The following is a 20,906-nucleotide window of genomic DNA, read 5'->3' as shown; positions in this document are numbered from 1 at the left end:
ACTTAGAGAGCCCTCTGTTGCTCTGTTGTTCCCGTTTGCCTGGTATTTATTTATTTCCATAAGAATTTGAATTATTCTTCAGATTTTTCTCCCAGTTTATCTGAGTCTAAATGTAACTCTGGTCCAGGGGTCAGTATTTACGGTCAAGTAGTCTCTGGTTCTCCTGATGTCAGTGGATTAATTTATCTCTCTTCTTTTGAGTTTTGGTTAGCTTTTATGCTGGAAAACCTGGGAATCCAAAGAAGCAGTTTGGAATCGACTTATTAGCAATTTTGTAAATAGTACTTCGAGAACCCCTGGTGGCTGAGTGGGTTACCTGTGGGGTTGCTAATCTCAAGGTCAGTACTTTGAACCCACCAGACTCTCCACTCAGAGAAAGATGAGGCTTTCTGCTTCTATAAGATTTACAGCCTTGCAAACCCAAAGAGGCAATTCTACTTTGTCCTGCAGGGTTGCGATGAGTCATCACAAACTCTGTGGCAGGAGGTTTTATAGATACTTTGAAGCAAAGAGCCGCGGTGACACCCAGTGGGTTAAGCATCACGTAACCACTGCATTACCTGGGCTCCTTGTAATGGGTGTATAGCAACAACAATACTTCTTTTTGTTCTCCTCTTTCTCCCCTCTCTGTACCTGACTCGTGTACAGGTTCCTTGCAGCTGTCCCTATGTGCTCAAACACTTGTTTTATGTAGTTTGTCCTGTGCTCAGTACATCCCGGTGTGGTGCCCCGTCTCCTGTCACCCAGGACTCCTGGTTGTGAACTGGGCTGCTAACTGCAAGTCAGCAAATAGAAACCACCAGCTTCTCTGAAGGAGAAAGATGAGGCTTTCACTCCTGTAAAATGTTACAGGCTTGGAAACTGACAGGAGCAGTTTTTACCCTGTTATATAGGGCTGCTGTGAGTTGGGATCAGCTCAATAGCAATGAGGGGTTTCTGTTTGTTTGTTTTTATAGGGTTGCTGTGAGTCCGAGTTGGACTCTGACAGTGAGTTTGGTTTTGGTTTGGGTATTCTGTTGCCCTGGTGGCATAGTTGGTTTGTTAGGCAGGGTTGACTAGAGAAACAAATTCAGTGACACTCGCGTATGTGTACGAGAGAGCTTTATATCAAGAGGTCATTATATATTAAAAATACCTCCCAGCCCACTCCAACTCAAGCCCATATATCCTATACTAGTCCATTACTCACGCCTCAGACTGGTGAAGCCACATGCAATGATGCAGAATGCAGGAACATTACCGGCCAGTGGGTGCAGAGTCCTATGGATCCCACGGCTGTGACTCTGGCAGCTTTTGCAGTGACTCTGTAGCAGGAAAGTGAAGGCAAACAGAGAGAAAGAGAGAGAGGAGGTCCCCAGGACCCTCCTTATGAGAAGGCCGCACCCACAAGGAGGCACCATCAGGCTGTGACCTGATTGGCTGGCTAAGTTGACATGAAATGATGTAACTACCACAGTGGTTTACATGTTGGGCTGCTAACCACAAGGTCAGAAGTTTGAAACCATTAGCAAGACAGGAAAACAATAAGGCTTATGATGCCCACCTTCCTGACACAACCGCTGAAGACAAAGCGGGTGAATAAGCAAAAGTTGTGAAGAAAGCTGATGGTGCCCAGCTATCAAAGGATATAGCGTCTGGGGTCTTAAAAGCTTGTAGGTAAACAAGCGGTCATCTAGCTCAGAAGCAACAAAGCCCACATGAAAGAAGCACACCAGCCTGTGCGATCACGAGGTGTCGAAGGGATCAGGTATAAGGCATCATCAGAACAAAAAAATCTTACCATAGTGAATGATGAGGGGAGTGCGGAGTGGAGACCCAAAGCCCATTAGTAGGCCACTGGAGATCCCCTTGCAGAGGGGTCTCGGGGAGGAGATGAGCCAGACAAGGTGCGATGTAGCAACGATGAAAAATACAACTTTCCTCTAGTTCCTGAATGCTTCCTCCGCCCCACCCCCCACACACTATCATGATCCGAATTCTACCTTACAAATCTGGCTAGACCAGAGGATGTACACTGGTACAGATAGGAACTGGAAACGCAGGGAATCCAGGGTGGATGATCCCTTCAGGACCAGTGGTGTGAGTGGCGATACTGGGAGGGTGGAGGGAGAGTGGGTTGGAAAGAGGGAACCGATTACTAGGAACTATATGTGACCTCCTCCCTGGGGGACGGACAACAGAAAAGTGGGTGAAGGGAGATGTCGTTGGACAGGGCAAGATATGACAAAATACTCATTTATAAATTATCAAGGGCTCATGAGGGAGGGGGGGGCGGGGAGGGAGGGGAAAAATGAGGACCTAATGCCGGGGGCTTAAGTGGAGAGCAAATGTTTTGAGAATGACGAGGGCAATGAATGTACAAATGTGCTTTACACAATTGATGTATGTATGGATTGTGATGAGTCGTATGAGACCCTAATAAAACGATTTAAAAAAAAGATTTCTAAAGAGGGAGTTTTGCTCTGTCCCTTGAGGTCACTATGAGTTGGAAGTGACTTGATTGCAGTGAGTGAGAGGGAATCTAAAGCAAGAAGCCCTGGTGGCACAGATCACAGTACTTGGCTGCTAACGGATGGGCTAGTGGTTCAGTTCCACCAGGAGGAAGATATGGCTGTCTGCTTCCATAAAAAGTTACAGCTTTGGAAACCTGAGAGAACAGTTTTACCTGGTCAGGGAGGGTTATTATGTTTCAGAATTGACTTGAGGTCGGACAGTGGGTAGTGTATATATCTTTTCATGTCATTACTTTCAGGTTTTAAATACCATATATACTCATGTATAAGCTGAGTTTTTCTGCACATTTTATAATGCAGTTTTTGTGGTAAAATTAGGTGCCTTGACTGATATTCAGGTCAGCTTATACTCGAGTGTATACAGTACCTAGGAGTAGGATTGCTGGGTAGGTTTATTCCTAATTTTTTGAAAAGGTGCTATACCAGTTTCCATCAGCAATGGATAAAACGTTCCAACATTTGTTGTTACTTGTTTCAAAAATCAGTGCCATTTTAGACAGGGTTAAATCAAAACTGTAAGTTTGATTTTCATTTTTCTAAGGCTCTCTGGTGTTGCACTGTTTGAAGTTCTCTGCTACTAACCGAAATGTAGTGGTTTGAACCCACCAGCTGCTCCTTGAGGGAAAGATGTGAGTTTGGGTCTGTAACAATGGACAGTCTTGGAAGCAGTAAGGGATACTTCTCCTCAGTCCTACAGTGTCACTCTGAACAGAATTGACTCAAGGGCAATGGGTTTTCGTGTTTGATTGCTAGTGATTGTGAACATTTTACTATATGTTTGCCGACTGCTTAGATGTCCTCTGGTGCAGGGCTTGTTCATGTCCTTAACCCATTTTGAGATTGTATTGCTTATCTCTTTGCTGTGGAGTGGTTGCAGTTTTATATAGGTGTCAGAGATTCGACTCTTACTGGATTAATTGTTTCTGATTACTTCTTCTCAGTCTGTTGTTTGTCTGTGTATCTGTTAATAAGTATCTTGAGGAATATAGTTTTTATGAGGTCCCAATTTTGATTTTTTTTTCCTTCTTCTGTTTGACCGAAGCCTTGGTATTTTCAGTTGCCGTATTGCCATCTGAAAGCTAGACAGTGGATAAGTAAGACAGCAGAAGAATTGATGTATTTAAATTATAGTGCTGGTGAAGGACACTGAATGTACAGGGGACTCCCAAAAAATAAACCACAAATCTGCCTCGGAAGAAGTATAGCCCGAGTGTTCCTTACCACTTAGGGTAGTGAGTCGGCATCACACGTACTTTGGACGCTGTCTTCTGGAGAGACGAGGGCCTGGGAAGGGCCAGCATGCTTGGCACAATGAAAGGCCAGCGAAAAAGAGGAAGCTCCCCCACAAGAAGAATCCAGACAATGGCTGCAATAATGAGACGGGCGCACCCATGACAGTGATCGTGAGGGCTTCATGCTGTTGTGCTCTGTGAGATGGAACTGACTCAAGGGAACCTAACTATAATAACAACCGTTGTGTATTTATTCTTATGTTTGTTATCCTGTTTTTATCAAGGATCAGGTCCTATATTATTCCCCTTGTCTTTCCTTCCAAGAGATTTATGGTGTTTGGTTAGTATTTAAGGTTTGATCTGTTTCGTGCTAGGCTTCATGTGTGATGTAAGGTGTGAATCCTGGTTTTGGTTTTTATTTTCCTGCCAGTGGATACCCTGTTGGTCAGTGCCATTTATTAAAAAGACTATTTCTGCCCCACGAATGGACTGTGACCCTTGTTGAAAATCAGTTGTCCATTGATGACTGGATTTAATGATTAGCTCTTCATGTTTATAGTCTGTCATTGAATCCATATAAGGTCTTTTGGGTAAAGTGACTGTACAGTATGTTTGGATGCCAAGGAGTGTGATGCTTCTTGTTTGTTCTCCTTTTTCAACATTGCTTTGGCTGTATGGGATTCCTTTCTTTTCCATGTAGAGTTGATCCTTAGCTTTTCCATTTCAGTAAAGAATCTTGTTGGAATTTCTATCAGGTTGCATTGTACCGGTATAATGCTTTAGGTAGAATGGACATTTCACTCTATTAAGGCTTCTGATCCATGAACAAAGATGCTTTTCTATTTTTTAAGTCTCTTTTAGTCTCTTACAGTAGTTCTTTATAATTTTCATGATAGAAACCCCCTATATCACCCTAATTAGGCTATTTTGTAGGTATTTTATTGATCCAGGGGCTACTGTGAATAATATTGTTTTCTTGATTTCTTCTTTGAAGTAGTCTTTGTTCGTGTTGCTAGTTGTTGTCAGGTCTCATTGAGTTAGTTCCAACTCACAAAGACCCGATGGAAAACATGATTGTTAAGTTTGAGCCCATTGTTGCAGCCTCTGTGTAAATCCATCTCCTTGCTGGCTGTCCTCTTTTCCCCTGACTACCTGCTTTACCAAGTATGCCATCACCTCCGATACTGGTCATTCCTGAAACTATTTCCAAAGTACGTGAAACCAAGGGTTGCCATCCTTGATTCCAAGGTGCTTTGTGGTTACACTTCTTCCCAGACTGACTTGTTTGTTTCTCCGGCAGTCCATGGCCCTTTCAGTGTTCTTCACCAACATCATAATTGGAGTGGCAAATTCCTCTGTGGCCTTCCTTCTTCATTGTCCAACTTTCAGATGCGTGTGAAGTGATTGAAAATACCATGACTTGAGTCAAATGTGCCTTAGTCTTCTAAGTGACATCCTTGCTCTTCAATACTTTAAAGAGATCTTGTGCAGCAGATTTACCCAGTGGAGATATCATATGGTTTTTAGTCTGCTTCTTCCATGAGTATAGATTGTGGATCTAAACAAGATGAACTTCTTGACAATGCTCATCTTGTCTCTGTTTATCATGATGTTATTTGTTGATCCAGTTGTGAAGACTTTGTTTTCTTTAGATAGAGTTGAAATCTATAGTGAAGGGTGTATTGTTGATCTTCCTCAGTATGTTTCAAATCCTCTTCTCTTTCAGCAAGCCAGGTTGTGTTATCTGCATATTGCAGGTTGTTGACAAATCTTCCTCCCATCCTGTTCCCAATTTTTCTTCATATAATACAGCTTCTTGGGTTATTATCTCAGCATACAGAGTGAATACGTTTGGTAAAAGGAAACAATCCTAATGTATGCCTTTATGATTTTAAACCATAAATGGCCATTGAGTGGATTCTGACTCATATTGATTAGATGGGACAAGGCAGGAGTGCCCCTATGGGTTTCTGTGGCTTTTAACCTTTATTGGAGAAAAAAGCCCCACCTTTCTCTGCTGGAGTGCCTAGTCGGTTTGAACTGTGGCCTTAAGGTTAGCAGTCCCATGTGTATCCCATGATTCCACTAGAGCCGCTTTAAACCGTGCAATAGCCCCTTATTCTGTTTGTATAATTGCCTCTTGGCAATATAATTATGTGTTCTGCAATTCGCATTCTTCACAATAGTGTATCCATATATATAGATATATTTCTATGATCTACACAGTCAAATGCCTATATGTAGTCAAGAAAACCCAGGTAAACAACTTTGGATATTCTGTAATTTCAGCCAAGATCCATTTGACCTCAGCAATAATAGCCCTTTCCCCAAATCCTCCTTTGGATCTGTCCTGAATTTCCTCCAATTCCTGGTCAGTATACTGCTGTAATTGTTTTTATAATTTCTTCAAGATCTTACTTTAACTTGATGTTAATTATACTTGTAATAATAGTTTATACATCCTCTTGGCTTACCTTTCTTTGTAATCTGTAAAGTGATACAGATACATATCACTTCTAGTCAGATGGCCAGGTAGCTGTCTTCCCAATGTGTTGTCAGAGATGAGCACTTTCAGTATTACATCTGTTTCTTGAAAGATTTTCGTGGATATTTCTTCAATTCCCGAAGTCTTGTTCTTTGATAGCATCTTCAGTATGACGTAGACTTCTTCCTTCAGTACTAACAGTTCTTGATCATATGTTACCTTCTTTATGGCACAGTGACTCTATATATTACTTCCATTTACTTTTGATGCTCTGGCATCCTTCATTATTTGTCTGTTGAATCCTTCAATATTACAACATGAGAATGAATTTTTTTCTTCAGTTTTCTAGCTTGAGATATGCCAAAGGCATTCTTACCTTTTGGGTTTCTAACTCAGATATTTGCATATTTAATTATAGGACTTTATTTTGTCTTCCCGCTCACCTCTTGGAATTTTCTGTTGAGTTCATTTACTTGATCATTTCTTCCATTCACTTTAGCTATTCTACCTTTAAGAGCAAGTTTTAGAATTTTTTTCTAATGTTCATTCTGGGTACTGAAAAAGGAAGATTTTAGAAGATTCTGCATTTGAATTATGAGGTTCTTAAAGAATATTGAATATACCATGGATTTCAGAAGAAAGAACAAATCAGTCTTGGAAGAAGTGCAGCAGAATTCTCCTTAGATATGAGAATGGCAAGACTTCATCTCACTTAGGACATGCTATCAGGGAGTACCATTTTTCTGAGAAGGCTGTTACGCTTTTAAAGCAGAAGGTCAATGAAAAGGAAGAAGACCCTTAATGACATGCATTTACACACTGACTGCACCAGTGAGCGCAAGGATAAAACAATTGTGAGTATGGTGCAGGATAGGACACTTTTTGTTCTGTTGTACGTAGGCTACTCTGAGTTTGAACCAACTCAATAACACAACATTAAAAACAATGGGGATAGTCCTGGGGCAATATTATGGGGCAATAGGTTAGGTTTATTTGCTTACTCAAGCAAATACATTTGATTGATATGCTTACATGAATATGAGTCAACTTTTTAAATCGTGACTTTAAAGAGTTATACAAAAATGAGGGAAGAAATAATTTTTCAATCCTCCTAGAAAAATGTTTAAAAGTAGGGCATCTCTTCTGTAATGACTTCCAAGCTCATCTTTCTACCCTAGAACAGATTATCTTCATCATCATTGTAGAAATTGTTCTTTGCATGTGTTTTGCATCCTCTCAGATTTGCAGTAGATGTTGGATTCCCCTGGAGTTTTTAAAAGATGTATGCAATCCTGTCTTTTGCCACCAGAGTGGCAATTCTCTCCTGTGTGGGCAGAATTTTTATGTTAATTGGAATAAAAACATCAAAAATACTCCCTGCTTTTGTCAGTTTCCTGAACAATTTGAAATGATTCATAAAGAGGCACAGCTGGATGGTGGTGATGAGGATGTGAGGGTGGTATAGGACTGGCAAGGCTGGAAGGAGACTTAATTGGGGTGAAGATCCCCTGGCTCACCCTTCCCATTCTCCTTGATTCCAGGTGCACCTCCCAGCCTTTGAACGCTGGGGTGGGACTTAGGTGCAAGGACTCTGGCGCCAATCAGACAGGGACAGGTGTGAATTGATTCCTCCCAGCACACACCGATTTTGATGCGAAAGATGAAGTTTTAATTTCCTGACTGCACAATTCAAAAATAAAATCAGAAGATGGAAAAAAAGAAGTTTTATAATTACCACTGCTGATTACTTTTTATCTCTTTTAAGTATAGAATCAAGCTTTTTTTTTCAGTTGTGCTGTCGGAAAAGTACATATGATTGTTGAGTGCAGTCTGTCTTTCCCTGGTTTCAAGTTGTATTTCTATCACTTCTTAGCTTTACAACCTTGGCCAAATTTCCTAGCTGCTCTGTGCCTGGTGTCCTCATCTGCAAAAAAGGGGATAATGGATTCTACTGTTTCTTGTGTGAATTATGAGTTAAGTTGTATAAAGCATGTAAAATTGCCTTTGGCAATGTGTAAGCCCTTCTGGGGGTGTTAGATAGCACTATATTGTCCCATTGTGAGACATCTATTCAGACTGGTATATGTTATGTGGCACCACTGATCTTGCCTTTGCTCTTACTGGCAAAACAATGGTGAGTTGGCCACTGTGGGTAGGCCTTTGTCCACTGTTCGTTTTGTTTCATATGCAGAGTTCGTATGATGGAGAGGGATGAACAGAGTCTTTTTAGGGAGAAGAGAAGATTTGTTGCATTTTATAGCTAGGAAAAATTCATGCTTGGTTCAAGCATGGTAAGATGAGGATGGCTGAGTGTTGGGAAGATGAGGAGAAACAAAAGGAGCATAAGCCTCCTTGATCATAATCCTCCTCTATTACAGCAGCGAGAATAGTAAAACCAGTGACTGAGGGTCAAGGGGATGCTTTTCTAACAATTTGGAGTCAGAAGAACAAGTAGAAAAATCCATAGTTACAAGAGAAAGCAATGTCAAACCAAAAATAACTGCTATGAAGTTGTTTCTGACTATATTTCTAAGACTGTAAATCTTGATGGGAACAGCCTCCTCTTTTTCCTGCAGAGTGACTGATGGGTTTGAACTATGAAACTTAAGGTTAGCAGTCCAACACTTATCACACAGCCTCACCAGGGAATCTCTTTTTTCCGTGTCCTTGAGTTAGTTCTGACTCTGTGTGCAACATGTGAGTAACAGAAGGAAACACCTTTTTCAGAGACTTGTCTCTCTTGATAATATGTCCAAAGTACACAAGATGAATTTCCCAGTCTTCACTTCTCAGGAGCGTTCTGGCAGTACTTCTTCCAACAAACAGACAGATTTGTTTGTTCGTCTGGCAGTCCAGGTTACTTACAGTATTCCTTGCCAACCCTGAAGTTGGCATCCATTTTTGGTATTCATTTTCTAGCTTTCAGATGCATAGGAGGGAATTGAAAATCCCTTGGATAGGGTCAAGCACATCTTAGTCTTCAAAGTAAAGTTCTTATTTTTCAGTACTTCAAAGAGATCCGGTGCAGCAAATTTGTGCAACACAATATATTTTTTGCTTTTTTGACTACTACTTCCATAAACATTGACTGTGGATCCAAGCAAAATAAAATCCTTAACAAGTTCAATATTTTCTGTTTTTCATGCGGTTGTCTGTTGGTTTCCTGGAGAAAGCTCTATCAATCATAAAACGTTGTTTGCAAACTTTGAGTTCTGACAGTACCCAGACTTTAAAATACTTATGTAATTTTTAATATAAATGAAACAAATCTTAAACACTATTTTATTATTTGACCTTAAAAAATGATTAGTATTAACTGTAGAAGTAATTGAATGCATTCATAATATTCTCCATCAAGGGTAATCAATATTCAGTTCTGAATTTGATAAGATTATTCAGTTTATAAATGGGAAAACAATTGTGAATACTGTGCTCGGTTTTTTATAACAGTTACTCATATATGCAACACTTTATACATGCATATTGTGAATATTATTGCATTATGATTTTAGGTTACTAGAATGGTTGCTTTAAAAAAATAGACTGCTTGCTTGCTTATAGTACTGAATATTCAGCAGGAGTACGTCTCTGCTGAAATGGCAGAGGTTTAATGACTCATTGGAGTCCATAAAAACACAGTCTAAACAACGGCACATTTTGGCTTAAAATGTTTTGTCATACAGTAATAATTTGCATTTTGATGAACAACCCTCCATTTTAATGGGGCATGTGTAACTTCTATGACCTTGTAACTTAGTCCATTGACTACAAGCAGCTAAGATGCTCCATTGGAACTTTAGGTCCTGGGAGTTCTTCTCACCAATCTTGAACTATTGTAATAATAGACAGATTGCAACTGCTACTGAAATAAGTCCAAAGATCAGCTTTTCATGCTGCACATGTGATTTGCATAGCTGTGACCCAAAGGACATCTTTTTAATATGCCATGCCATTTGTGAGACCAGACCGTCTTGGTTTTGGTGGATTCCGCCGCGAAGACTCATGGATCACTCTGAACACTAACAGTGTTATGCAAATGTTTATTTCCTCTGCATATTTTACCTTTATGATAAGGCAAACTGAAAATAATGGAGCAGAAATTGTTTTGTATCACATACTGTAATTTGTTGGCAGTACCAACCAACGTTAATGCATTGCTTCTGCTGAATGTTATCGTAATGACTTGACACAAGGAGCTTGCCTAGTGAACTTCCGCAGAAATAAGAAGAAATCAATTCTCTGTATCCTTCCGTGGCAGCATAGAGCTTTAAGCTCTTCTTCTTAGCTCAACCAAAATGTCAAATAGGCAAGTTGTTAAGAAAATCAAGTAATTTATTTTAGATAGGAAAGAATTAAAATACATATATTTTGGTCACATTTTTCTAGTTATGCTAAAGTGACATTCTTGGACTGACACTTCCATAATGTCACATTTGGAAGTGGAGCTTTCTCTTTTCTAATGGAAACACAAGGATTAATTAAAAGATAAGAAGGGCTTTGTTTAAGAAAGCAAGAAAAGGACAACAAAATATTTGTCTCTTACCTTCTATCTCTTGTTTTCATTTTCTTCTTGCTATACTATATGTTTTTATATCCATACCATATACTGATATATCTAATACTTTTAACTAAATTTTTGTATGTCTTCTGCTTGGTGTCCAGTTACCAGCTCAATCTCATTTCAAATGAACAAAAAACCCCAAACTCATTGTCCGCCGTCCGCCCCCAAATCATCCTTTATAGAGGCCTTCACGATGCTTGTAATGACAATATGCAGAGAAGAAATTCCATTTCTACCAATTAAAAGTAACCAAAAAATATATGCAGTTAGAATTGTATTTTTAGAATCTAATAGATGTTTTTATCTATGGAGAGCACCGAGCCCGAAACCAGTTCTCATTGTTAGAAAGGAGAATATCAAGGGTGACAAGGGTGTTAGAGTTGGACGTGCACTATAGAGACTTGATACACCCAGAATCCATAAGAGAACATAGCACTAACTTAGTATGTGAGTCAAACATTTTTAACACATACCTATCTGTGCCACCTATAGTCATTTCCCGATCAATCTCTAACTTGCTCATGTCCCCATCAATCTCTAACCATTAAAATCCTACCCAGTTTTCAGGGCTAATTTACGTGCTGCTTCCTCTGTAAGGTCTTGAGTTCTTTAGATTGGTGGTTCTCAACTAGAACAATTTGCTACTGATTCTCCACTCTCCGTGAGCTCTGTTGGCATTAGTGGTTGCTCAGGCTGCGAACCACAAGGTTGGCAGGTTTCCAACCACATTTTGGGAGAAAGACAGGGCTTTCTCCTCCTGGAACAGTTACAGTCTCAGAAACGCAAAGGAGCAATTCTGTGCTGTCCTACAGAGTCATTATGAGTCAGCACTGACTCAATGGCGGTGAGTTGAGTCTCCCGCTTACCCTCCAGGGGACACGTGGCAGGTGCTACTAGACATCTAGTAGGTAGAGGATAAGATGTTGTTAACTATCTTAAGAGGCACAGAAAAGTCCCCGGGCATAAGAAATATTTGACCATATATGGCAATAGTGCTGACATTGAAAATCCCTACTTTAGTGAATATAATTTCTTCGTACAGTTTTCCTTTCTGTTATGATGTTTTGCATAATATCTACTTCAGTGTGTACCGAAATTTGTTGTTGTTAAAGTATAACCTCCTCGAGGGAAGTCAGCGCATATGTTTATCTATTTTTTCTAGTATTGAACACTCAGCAAATGAATGTTTAAGACAAGTACACGCATTATATCACTGGTAATTAAAAAGCTATTTAGTGGTAGCATAATTTAGCATTTTTAAATGACCTCATAAAATCAGGGAATATTTCATTTCTCATTTTGGTTGGAGTTGCTGGATCTCAAGCTTGGAAAAGAGCATAAGTGTAATCTAGTTCAGCTGCTCTTCTTTACCAAGGGACTTCTTTTGATTTCCTAAATACTGAATTGAAATTCAATTGCAATCGTCCTCAGGTGCCAGACTGTGAAATTGGTATTTCCTCATTTAGACATTATCAGAATATATGGCGGCCCTCCATGCATAGATATACACTGTGTGTATGAATTCATTAGGAATATTAATTTTTGGAAAAGTCACTAGATGATCTTTATAGTTCCTTTCAACCCTGAGAACCAGTAATTTATATTGCTAGCATTCCTAACATTTACTTACTAAAAGCAAGGCAGAAAAAATAGTGCTCCTTTTGCATTTATATTTGGTTTATAATTTTAGCTTGGAGGTATTTTGGCCTCCTCCATCTGATAAATTATGGCCCATTAATTATGTAACCTCAAAGACACATTTGATTTTTATTTAAAGACTAAAAACGTCTAATTACAATATTTCTGTTGATCTCTTGCAGTACTTTTTGCGGAGTATTGTGTCTTTGGGTGTGTATATGTGTTTCTCTTTTCAGTTAGTGTGCAGAGACCATAAGGACAAAAACCAATGGGTACTCCCTTCTAACAAATCCTTCCAAGTAGCTAATATAGTGAGAAGTTCACACACAATGGGACTATTTATTTGTCCAGTGATTGGAATCGGAGTTCTCAGAGACTCAAGTGAAAAGGGAACACTTTCCCTCTTATATGAACTCCTGTAGGAACATTTTAAATTGCCTCAACAGAGAAATGGCAATCTCAGTGGACATTTTAATGAATAATATTGAGAGATAAGAGTGGGGAGTATTATTGAAGAAAAAAAACACGGGAGAGGAAATTATAGGTACGTGCATTTTACCTCTAAAGTACTGACATTTCATTAAACAAAAATCATATTATTATCAGAAGAAAGCAATAAGGAAAAATAATACCAGGGTACAAGCAGATTTGGAAATAACCTTTATTATATGAATGGAAACACTGTTAATAAATTATGACTAAAATTAATTTTACTGTTTTTGAAATCTAATTAGTTTTTACTTTGAGACAAAAAAATATCAGTTCTAGATTCAGCTATGTGCTAATTATCTGTGTAACCTTGGATACATTTCTTAAGCCTACTGGATCAACTGTTTTCTCTTAGAAATTTGGTAGAACTGGACAATTTTCTTCTAGGAATCATTCCAATTTTAACTTTATACTTATATGAGAATTTATAGTTGATCATTCTTTCCCATACATTTTCTCATTTTATCCTCTTACTTGTTTTCTAAGGAAGGTCTTGTAAGCATTATGATCTTCCTTTTATTCATGAAAAAGAAAGCTAAGATAGTTAAGTGACTTACCCCAGCTTGGTATATGGTAGTCCTACGTAATTTTCAAGGTAACTCTCAAAAACAACAAAAACAAGACCAAAAGCTTCACTGAGAATCTGCATATAACAGTATGCAATAGCCTTGAAGTATCCCATTTTTTGCTAGTTCAAAACTAAGCTTAAAAATTTAGGCTTTCTGTGCTAAAACTTAACTTTATAATTTTAAAATGATGTAAACATTTACTGCTAAGAATTTGAGCCAAGGGTAGTCATTGTCAAAGTTATTGGTTGAGAGCTATTATTACCTGCTGTTCAGTCAGACTCATAGCGACCGTATGTACAAGAGAATGAAACCCTGCTGTTCTTGAAATGGTTATGCGTGAGGCTCTCTATTCCGTAAAGATGCACAGTCTCAGAAACCCACAAACACATTTCTACTCTGTCCTAGTGGGTCACTGTTAATCAGAATTGAGTAGATGGCAGGGAGTTTGGATTTTGGTTTGAGTAGTTGCTTGATAAACTGTGTTGAAAAGTATTTTAAGGCCAAGTCCAGTCTCAAGGGGCAAGTGCTGTTTTTAGATTAGTATTTCTGCAGTGGATAAGGAGCCCTTGTGTTGCAATGGCTAGGCACTCAGCTGCTGGTCAAAAGGTGGCTGTTTGAACCCACCCAGCAGTCGTTGGGAGAAGGGATGGGTGATAAAGATCACTGTCTGATCCTGATTCCTCGCAACCCTATAGGACCAGGTAGACCTGCCCCTGTGGGTTTCCAAGACTGTAACTCTTTACAGGAGAAGAAAACTTTCTTTTTCTCCAGTGGAGTGGGTTGTGGTTTCGAACTGATGACATTACAGCTAGCAGCCCAATGAGTAACCACTGTGTCACCAGGGGTCCCAGCCTAGAAAATCCTATGGGGGCAAGTCTCTGTAATGTAAGGCCAATTACAAGTTACAAATCAATGGGGCATCTAAAAACAAAAATACCGCATATACTCAAGTATAAGCCGACCCGAATATCAGCCAAGGCACCTAATTTTACCACAAAAACTGCATTAGAAATGTGCTGAAAAATTAGGCTTATACACAAGTATATACGGTAACCCTAGATGATTAAAAAAAAAAAGTGAATGGTGGAAAAGAGTTTTCTGAGAAATTACTTTAGAATTCAGTTATGTTTCACAAAGAGTCTGATAATGGCTTGCCCTTTATTAAGTTTTGTAATTAGTATCTCCAATTTTTGTCATAAACTTTTTTCAAGTACAAAGGCTTCTTTTTGAAAGTTAGAAGAGTGTCATTTCTAAAGATTGGAGAGTTTCATTTGTTGACCTTTTACCAAGGGAGGGCCATCAAGTTTTCAAATCAATCTGCATCTTGTTAAAACTCCCAACTGCAAGGCATCCAGCTGATAGCCACGCATAGTGCAGCATAGAAGTGCCCCACGGGTCTCCATACTTTCATTGTGAAGGAAGCGGACTCCCCTGTCTTTCTCATGTAGAGCTGCCATCAGCTTTCTTTAGGATGGGGCTTCCAAGAGTTCATGGGAAACTGAGTGATCCTTCGATTATTATTTTTCCATGAAATATTTGAAGTCCCATCTTCCCTAGCTGTGTTTTTACTGTCTTAGTTTAGTTACTCACAGTCGGCCTTGGTCTAGAAATGTTAAATGAGTAGCATGCTGAAGTCTTAGCCATTCTGCTTCATCTTGATAGGGATATTAATTATTATTTTATTTAGTACAGTGCGTCCCAAAGTGAGCAATACTGCTGCGTGGGGGTGCTGGAGGGATCAAGGGCAGGGGGCTACAGAAGCAGATACCTACACTTTATCTTGAAGTATGGGTTCCAGTATAAAAGCTTTTGATTGATAGGTGATGCTGGGTAATTTTTTTTTCCTGAAAAGGGGCAGAAGATCAAATAAGTTTGGGAACCCATAATCTAGCATATTCATGCTGTATATGTTTTTTGACTTATTAGTTATTGTTGTCAGTCTCTTATTATGCCTAATTTATAACTATATTTGATACTAAGTATATATGCATAAGACAAAACATAGGATAGTTTGTGTTTGTTACTATCTGCAATTTCAGATATCCATTCAGGGTTTTGGAATGACTCCTCATGAGTAAGGAGGGATTACTGTATATGATGGAGTGCCCCACCAAAGGTTGCCATGTATTGACTACCTGCTCTTTGTTATTCATTATGATGTATGGTTGTATCCTCTCAGTGCCTGCCCAGCTTTATAATGCCACCTGAGTTAGGCTTAATTATTTGTTATTTGATCAGTGGACAACTGAGCTGTAAGCTGTTTAGTAGTTACACAAGATGATATATCCAAGAAGGTTATATAGCCAGGATTCTCACCAAAATTTGTATGACTTTAAAGTCCTGGCTCTTAACAAAACCTGGCCATATTGTTGAAATCTGAGAGCATAAGTGTTTCTCAGTGACGCTCTGTGTTTACCTGTAGTCGAGGAAAGCACTTGAAGGTTGGTCTTTACATATTATAAAATCATTAGGTGAACCATAGCAACCTTATATACACCCGAATGAACTACTGCCTCATCCTGCCATCCCCATAACAATCATTATGTTTGAGCCAGTAATGTAACTTTTTCCAAAAAGGGAAATCATTATATCCCAATATTTGCCAATGAGTTGTTTATCTGTAGGGTGTAATGTTTCCTTTAACTTGCACTAACCTGAGTTGAGAGAATTTACTTTGACACTAAAACTCCCAAACCCACTCAAGATTTTTTATTGTTTGAGAAATAAATGATAATCGTGTGTGAAGTCTACTCTCAGGGTGCCTACGCACTTATGTTTGGCTAAGGAAAAAGAAAATGTGCAATTGGCAAAGGTGCATTCAATTAGCAGAGGCATGTACTTTGGCGAGATCTTAACTCACTCCATACATGTTGTTGAGACTATCTCTTTCCTCTTTCCAGATTCCTCGGTGTGACTCAGTTTTCACCCACACATGCCAGAAAGGCATTTCCGTGTTTTGATGAACCAATCTACAAGGCTACTTTCAAAATCAGCATCAAGCACCAAGCAACCTATTTATCTTTATCGAATATGCCAGTGGAAACCTCCGTGTTTGAGGAAGATGGATGGGTAACGGATCATTTTTCACAGACCCCTCTAATGTCCACGTATTATTTAGCCTGGGCAATTTGCAACTTTACATACCGAGAAACTACCACCAAGAGTGGGGTCGTTGTAAGTATTTTCAGCTTAATGATGTTTTCGGGTAATGTGATCACTGTGAAGTGAACTGATATCTGCATTAACACTGTGTCATTGCTAATGGTTTTATATTTTAGTTAGCTGAATTTTTAACTCTTGGGCAACAATTATTTTCCTTATTTCAAAGGGTCAGAAAGGAACCCCTCTTCTATACCTGGCCCGCTTATGCTCTGGAACATCTGCTGTCCTTCCGACCCCCCGCTGCTACCCCCGCAAATCTTTGTTTCCCTCATTTCCGTCATTCTCTTGAAGACTTCTAGACTGCTATTATTAGTTTGCAGAAATTACCTGCTTTGATTTCCAGACTGGGATAAACAGCTCCTTTTCAAATTTTGAAATATTTCAAATATAGAACAATTGTGGAAAATGCTATAGTAAATGCCACATACTTACTAGGCAGCTATAAAACTAAACGTTTTCCCTGTAATTCCTTTAGTTTAATGTAGCTTTTGAGAAAGTGAAACGTTGGATCAAGTGAAGCCCTCTCTGTACCTCTCCCTGGTCTCATTTCCTGTCTCTCGTCATTCACGCGCACAGCCGTCCTGCCATTTCTGTGCAGATTATTGTATAATTATTAAGTGTATATAAATACAGACCATGACGTATAACTGTATGTAAGTGGTTTTTCACTATAGACATCATTTTGCAACTTATTTAAATTTAGTTTTTTGCTGAAGATTCTGTTTTTGTGGGTGTTCTGATAGAACAGTTAATTGAATATGGCACAATTTGTTAATTCTTTTGCACCTGAACATTCTATATTTTGAAGTTTCATCTTTAACAATGCTTCAGTGACTCTTTTTATATTTGAGTTCTTCTGACCAAATTCTTGTACTAGAATTTCTGTGAGGTCAGAAAACTTTTTTTCTACTTTGTCTATAAAGTTGTGATGAGTCAGAATCTATAGCAATAGGTTATGGGATTATAAAGCTTCTTTTAGCGTTAACCCCTATCAGTACAGAAATATATTCTTAGTGAAGACTCAGATATAATGATCCTGACTATTGTTTATACTAAGTTTATTGGGGGCCCCAGGCACAATGACTAAGCACATGGCTGCCAAGCTAAAGGATCATGTGGTTTCTAGGGAAAAATACCTGGTTATCTACTCCCATGAAAAGATTATGACCTAGAAAACGGTAAAGCTATTCTATTCTGTCACATGCAGTTGCTATGAGTTGAAAATCATTTTAACAGCATCTAACAATAACACCATGTTTATAATAAAAATCAAATAAAAGCCCTTTGCTGGATATAATTTGTAAAACCATAGAATTTTAAACACTATGCGTGGTGGAACAGTGGGTTAAGTGTTGGGTTACTAACTGCAAGGTGGGAAGTTCATATCCACCAGTCCTTCCATAGGGAAAAGATGAGGCTGTTTGCTTACATAAAGATGTTCTGTCTTGGAATCCCTAGTGGGCAGTTATACTCTGTCCAGTAGGTTTTCTATAACTAAAAATCTACTGGGGATACTCCTAACAAAACGGATATTTTTTTTCCAAAGCTATGTATTAAAATTTTTTTTTTACAAAACAACCTTATCACCTTTAAAGTACTCTCCATTATACTTAGTACATTTATCAAATCTGCTTTCCATTCTTGGAAACATTTTTCAAACTCATGTTTGGACTGACAGCATCATTGTTTTCTTCACTTCTTCCATGTCATCAGATCACTGTCCTTTCGTATCTCTCTCCAGTTACAGAAACAAAAAGAAGTCGCACAGGGTGAGGTCAGGTGAGTAAGGGGTGTGGGGCAAGATAGGCATACTGCTTATTGCAAAAAACTGGTGTACTGAGATGGCTGCCTGAACAGGTGCATTGTCATGGTGGCAAAAAGAGTCCCCCTTCTGCCACAAATCAGGCCCTTTTTGACACACACTCTTAGGCAATCTTTTCGAATCTCTAAATAGAAAGCTTGGTGAACTCTCTGACCTGGTGGAATGAACTCCAAATGCACGATGAGTCAACATTTTCGTCCGTTTGGGACATTGATGGAGGTCCAGAATGAGGTTTGTTGTCAGTCGGCATTTTACCTTTTTTCAAACGAGAAAACCATTTGGACACTTGTGTTTTTCGCATAGCGCTGTTCTTATAAGCTGTGTCCAACGTCACAACAGTTCTGCGGCATTTTTCCAGAGGAGGAAACAAAATTCCACAGCTGTACAATGTTCTCTTAAATCAACCATCACAAAAAAACTTGGTTTGAGTGAAATTACTTGTACAAAAAAATTCACTGTGACAAGAGAGAACCTTCCCAGGGGATACCACTGGGGCACTAACCCAGAGCCAGTTGCTCAAGGTTCGGTCAGCCAGGAAAAATGCATACCAGGAAAGCTCAGCTCCACCAGTGCAATTTCTTTTTTTCTTTTTTCTCTTGGTACCCCGTCATACTCCATGTAGTGGAGTATTTCAATGGATTACACGAAGATATATTATTGTAATTTTCATGTCAGCTCTTAAGTAGAGTGCTATGGTTATGCTTTTCCAAATCGTAAATTAAATTGAAGTTTAGAGCAATTAAGTACCTAGCCTAGAATCAAAAATAAGCAAACCAAAGAGCCATAAGTCAAGTCTCTGTTGGTCCAGTCCCCAATTTTAAGCTTTTCCCTTTGTACCTTAGAAGCTTAACCATTTCACCCATGTGTCTCAGCGAATTCAGGTAGGAATTCTCCCCATCCAGTGATTATCACATTCAGTGTTGTTTGACCACTACAATCGAGGTTGAAATAAATATATATTCTTATTCTGTATACAGCTCGTATCTCTCCAGTAACCTAGATTTTGAATAACTTTAGCTAATAAATTCTAACTAGATAAATTTTCCTTACTGTTACTTTTCATTTTAATCACCGTGAAACCTGTTTAAAAATAAATATGCCTGCAAAGGAAATTAACACCATTATCAAAGAACTATGTATAGTGGCCTAATCTATGTGATCATAAAGTTAATATTCTAAGTGCAGTGGATACTGGCCAGACTTACTACCAAGCCCACTGCCATTGAGTAGATTTTGACTCACAGCGACCCTACGGGGCAGAGCAGAACCGCCCAGGAGGTTTCCAAAGCTGTGCTCTTCATAGAAGCCGACTGCCACATGTTTTCTTTTCACAGAGCAGTTGGTGGGCTTGAACCACTGACTTCTTGCTCTGCAGCAGAGCAGTTTGACCAGTGGACCATCAGGGATTTTATATTGACTATAGAGGAACATGCTATTCTTTTGTATCTATAATCATTTTTTAGAAATTTTTTAGATTTCTTGTGGCCATGTCAAGGCTATACAGGTTAGACCATTTCGTGAAAGGAAATACAAGACATCTCATTTTCCCTTCTGTCTTTAAAAATCGGTGTTTGATTTGATTTGAGTCACTTAGCATGTGGGTCAGGTACTGGAGATGCTGTCTTCTGGCATGTTCCCTTTAAAGCGGTGGTTCTCAACCTTCCTCATGCCGCGACCCTTTCATACAGTTCCTCATGTGGTGGTGAGCCCCAAACCATAACATTATTTTCGTTGCTATTTCATAACCGTGGTTTTGCTACTGTTCTGAATCAGGCAACCCCTGTGAAAGGGTCATTTGACCCCCAAAGGGGTCACAACCCACAGGTTGAGAATGCTGCTATAAAGTATCTTAAAAATGTTCTCAGCCCCACTCAGCTGTACTTGTTGCTAAGGGTTTAAAATCAGACACACTAATTATTTAGATGTGACTGTTTTATGAGTTAAGAATCTAAGTAATTAGTAAACATTTGAAAATTCAACTTCATGATTTTTATGTAGAAAAATAAAATAGCACACTATCAGAGAGCACCAAAAGGTCAATTGGAAAGGCCTTTCAGTTTGTATAATCTAAAAATGCCACGACGAGTCAAAGGGAAAACAAAATTGCCATAGGGAGTTCTTATTTATCAACTGTGGAAATATGATTTCAAAACCAGTCTCGCTTCTTCTGTCACCTTTTGGAAATTCAATCTGTTTTCTTTCTCCTGCCCTTCTTTTTTTATTACTGGAAACAGATAGGAATGACATTTATCAACCCTTACCAGCTGGAAGGAGTGAAAGTTTAGCTGCAGAATCTTGAGTGTAGATTAGTCCTGTGAAATCCAGGTGGCCATTATGGAGCAGAAGAGGAAACTCTCCATTGGGATAAGAGAGATGAAGTTGAGTAGTATCTTTGTAAATCTCAGCTGAATTATAGCAGCGCCTCAAGTTAGCAT

The 20,906-nt window shown here is 39.0% G+C and overlaps 1 protein-coding gene across 1 annotated transcript in view; it reads left to right on the top strand.

Annotated features, from left to right (window-relative positions):
• The window catches only part of TRHDE (thyrotropin releasing hormone degrading enzyme), a 528,098-nt gene that overhangs the window by 5,150 nt on the left and 502,042 nt on the right, over nt 1-20,906 (top strand). Inside the window, exon 2 of the mRNA XM_004700783.2 lies at nt 16,388-16,661. Within this exon, the coding sequence (XP_004700840.1) occupies nt 16,388-16,661 (274 nt within the window). The remainder of the gene's footprint in view (nt 1-16,387; nt 16,662-20,906) is intronic.

This window comes from Echinops telfairi, unplaced genomic scaffold, assembly GCF_000313985.2.
Source record: "Echinops telfairi isolate 266 unplaced genomic scaffold, ASM31398v2 ScPeMD7_2;HRSCAF=8, whole genome shotgun sequence".
NCBI lineage: Eukaryota > Metazoa > Chordata > Mammalia > Afrosoricida > Tenrecidae > Echinops > Echinops telfairi.
This window is presented reverse-complemented; position numbering and strand designations above follow the sequence as displayed.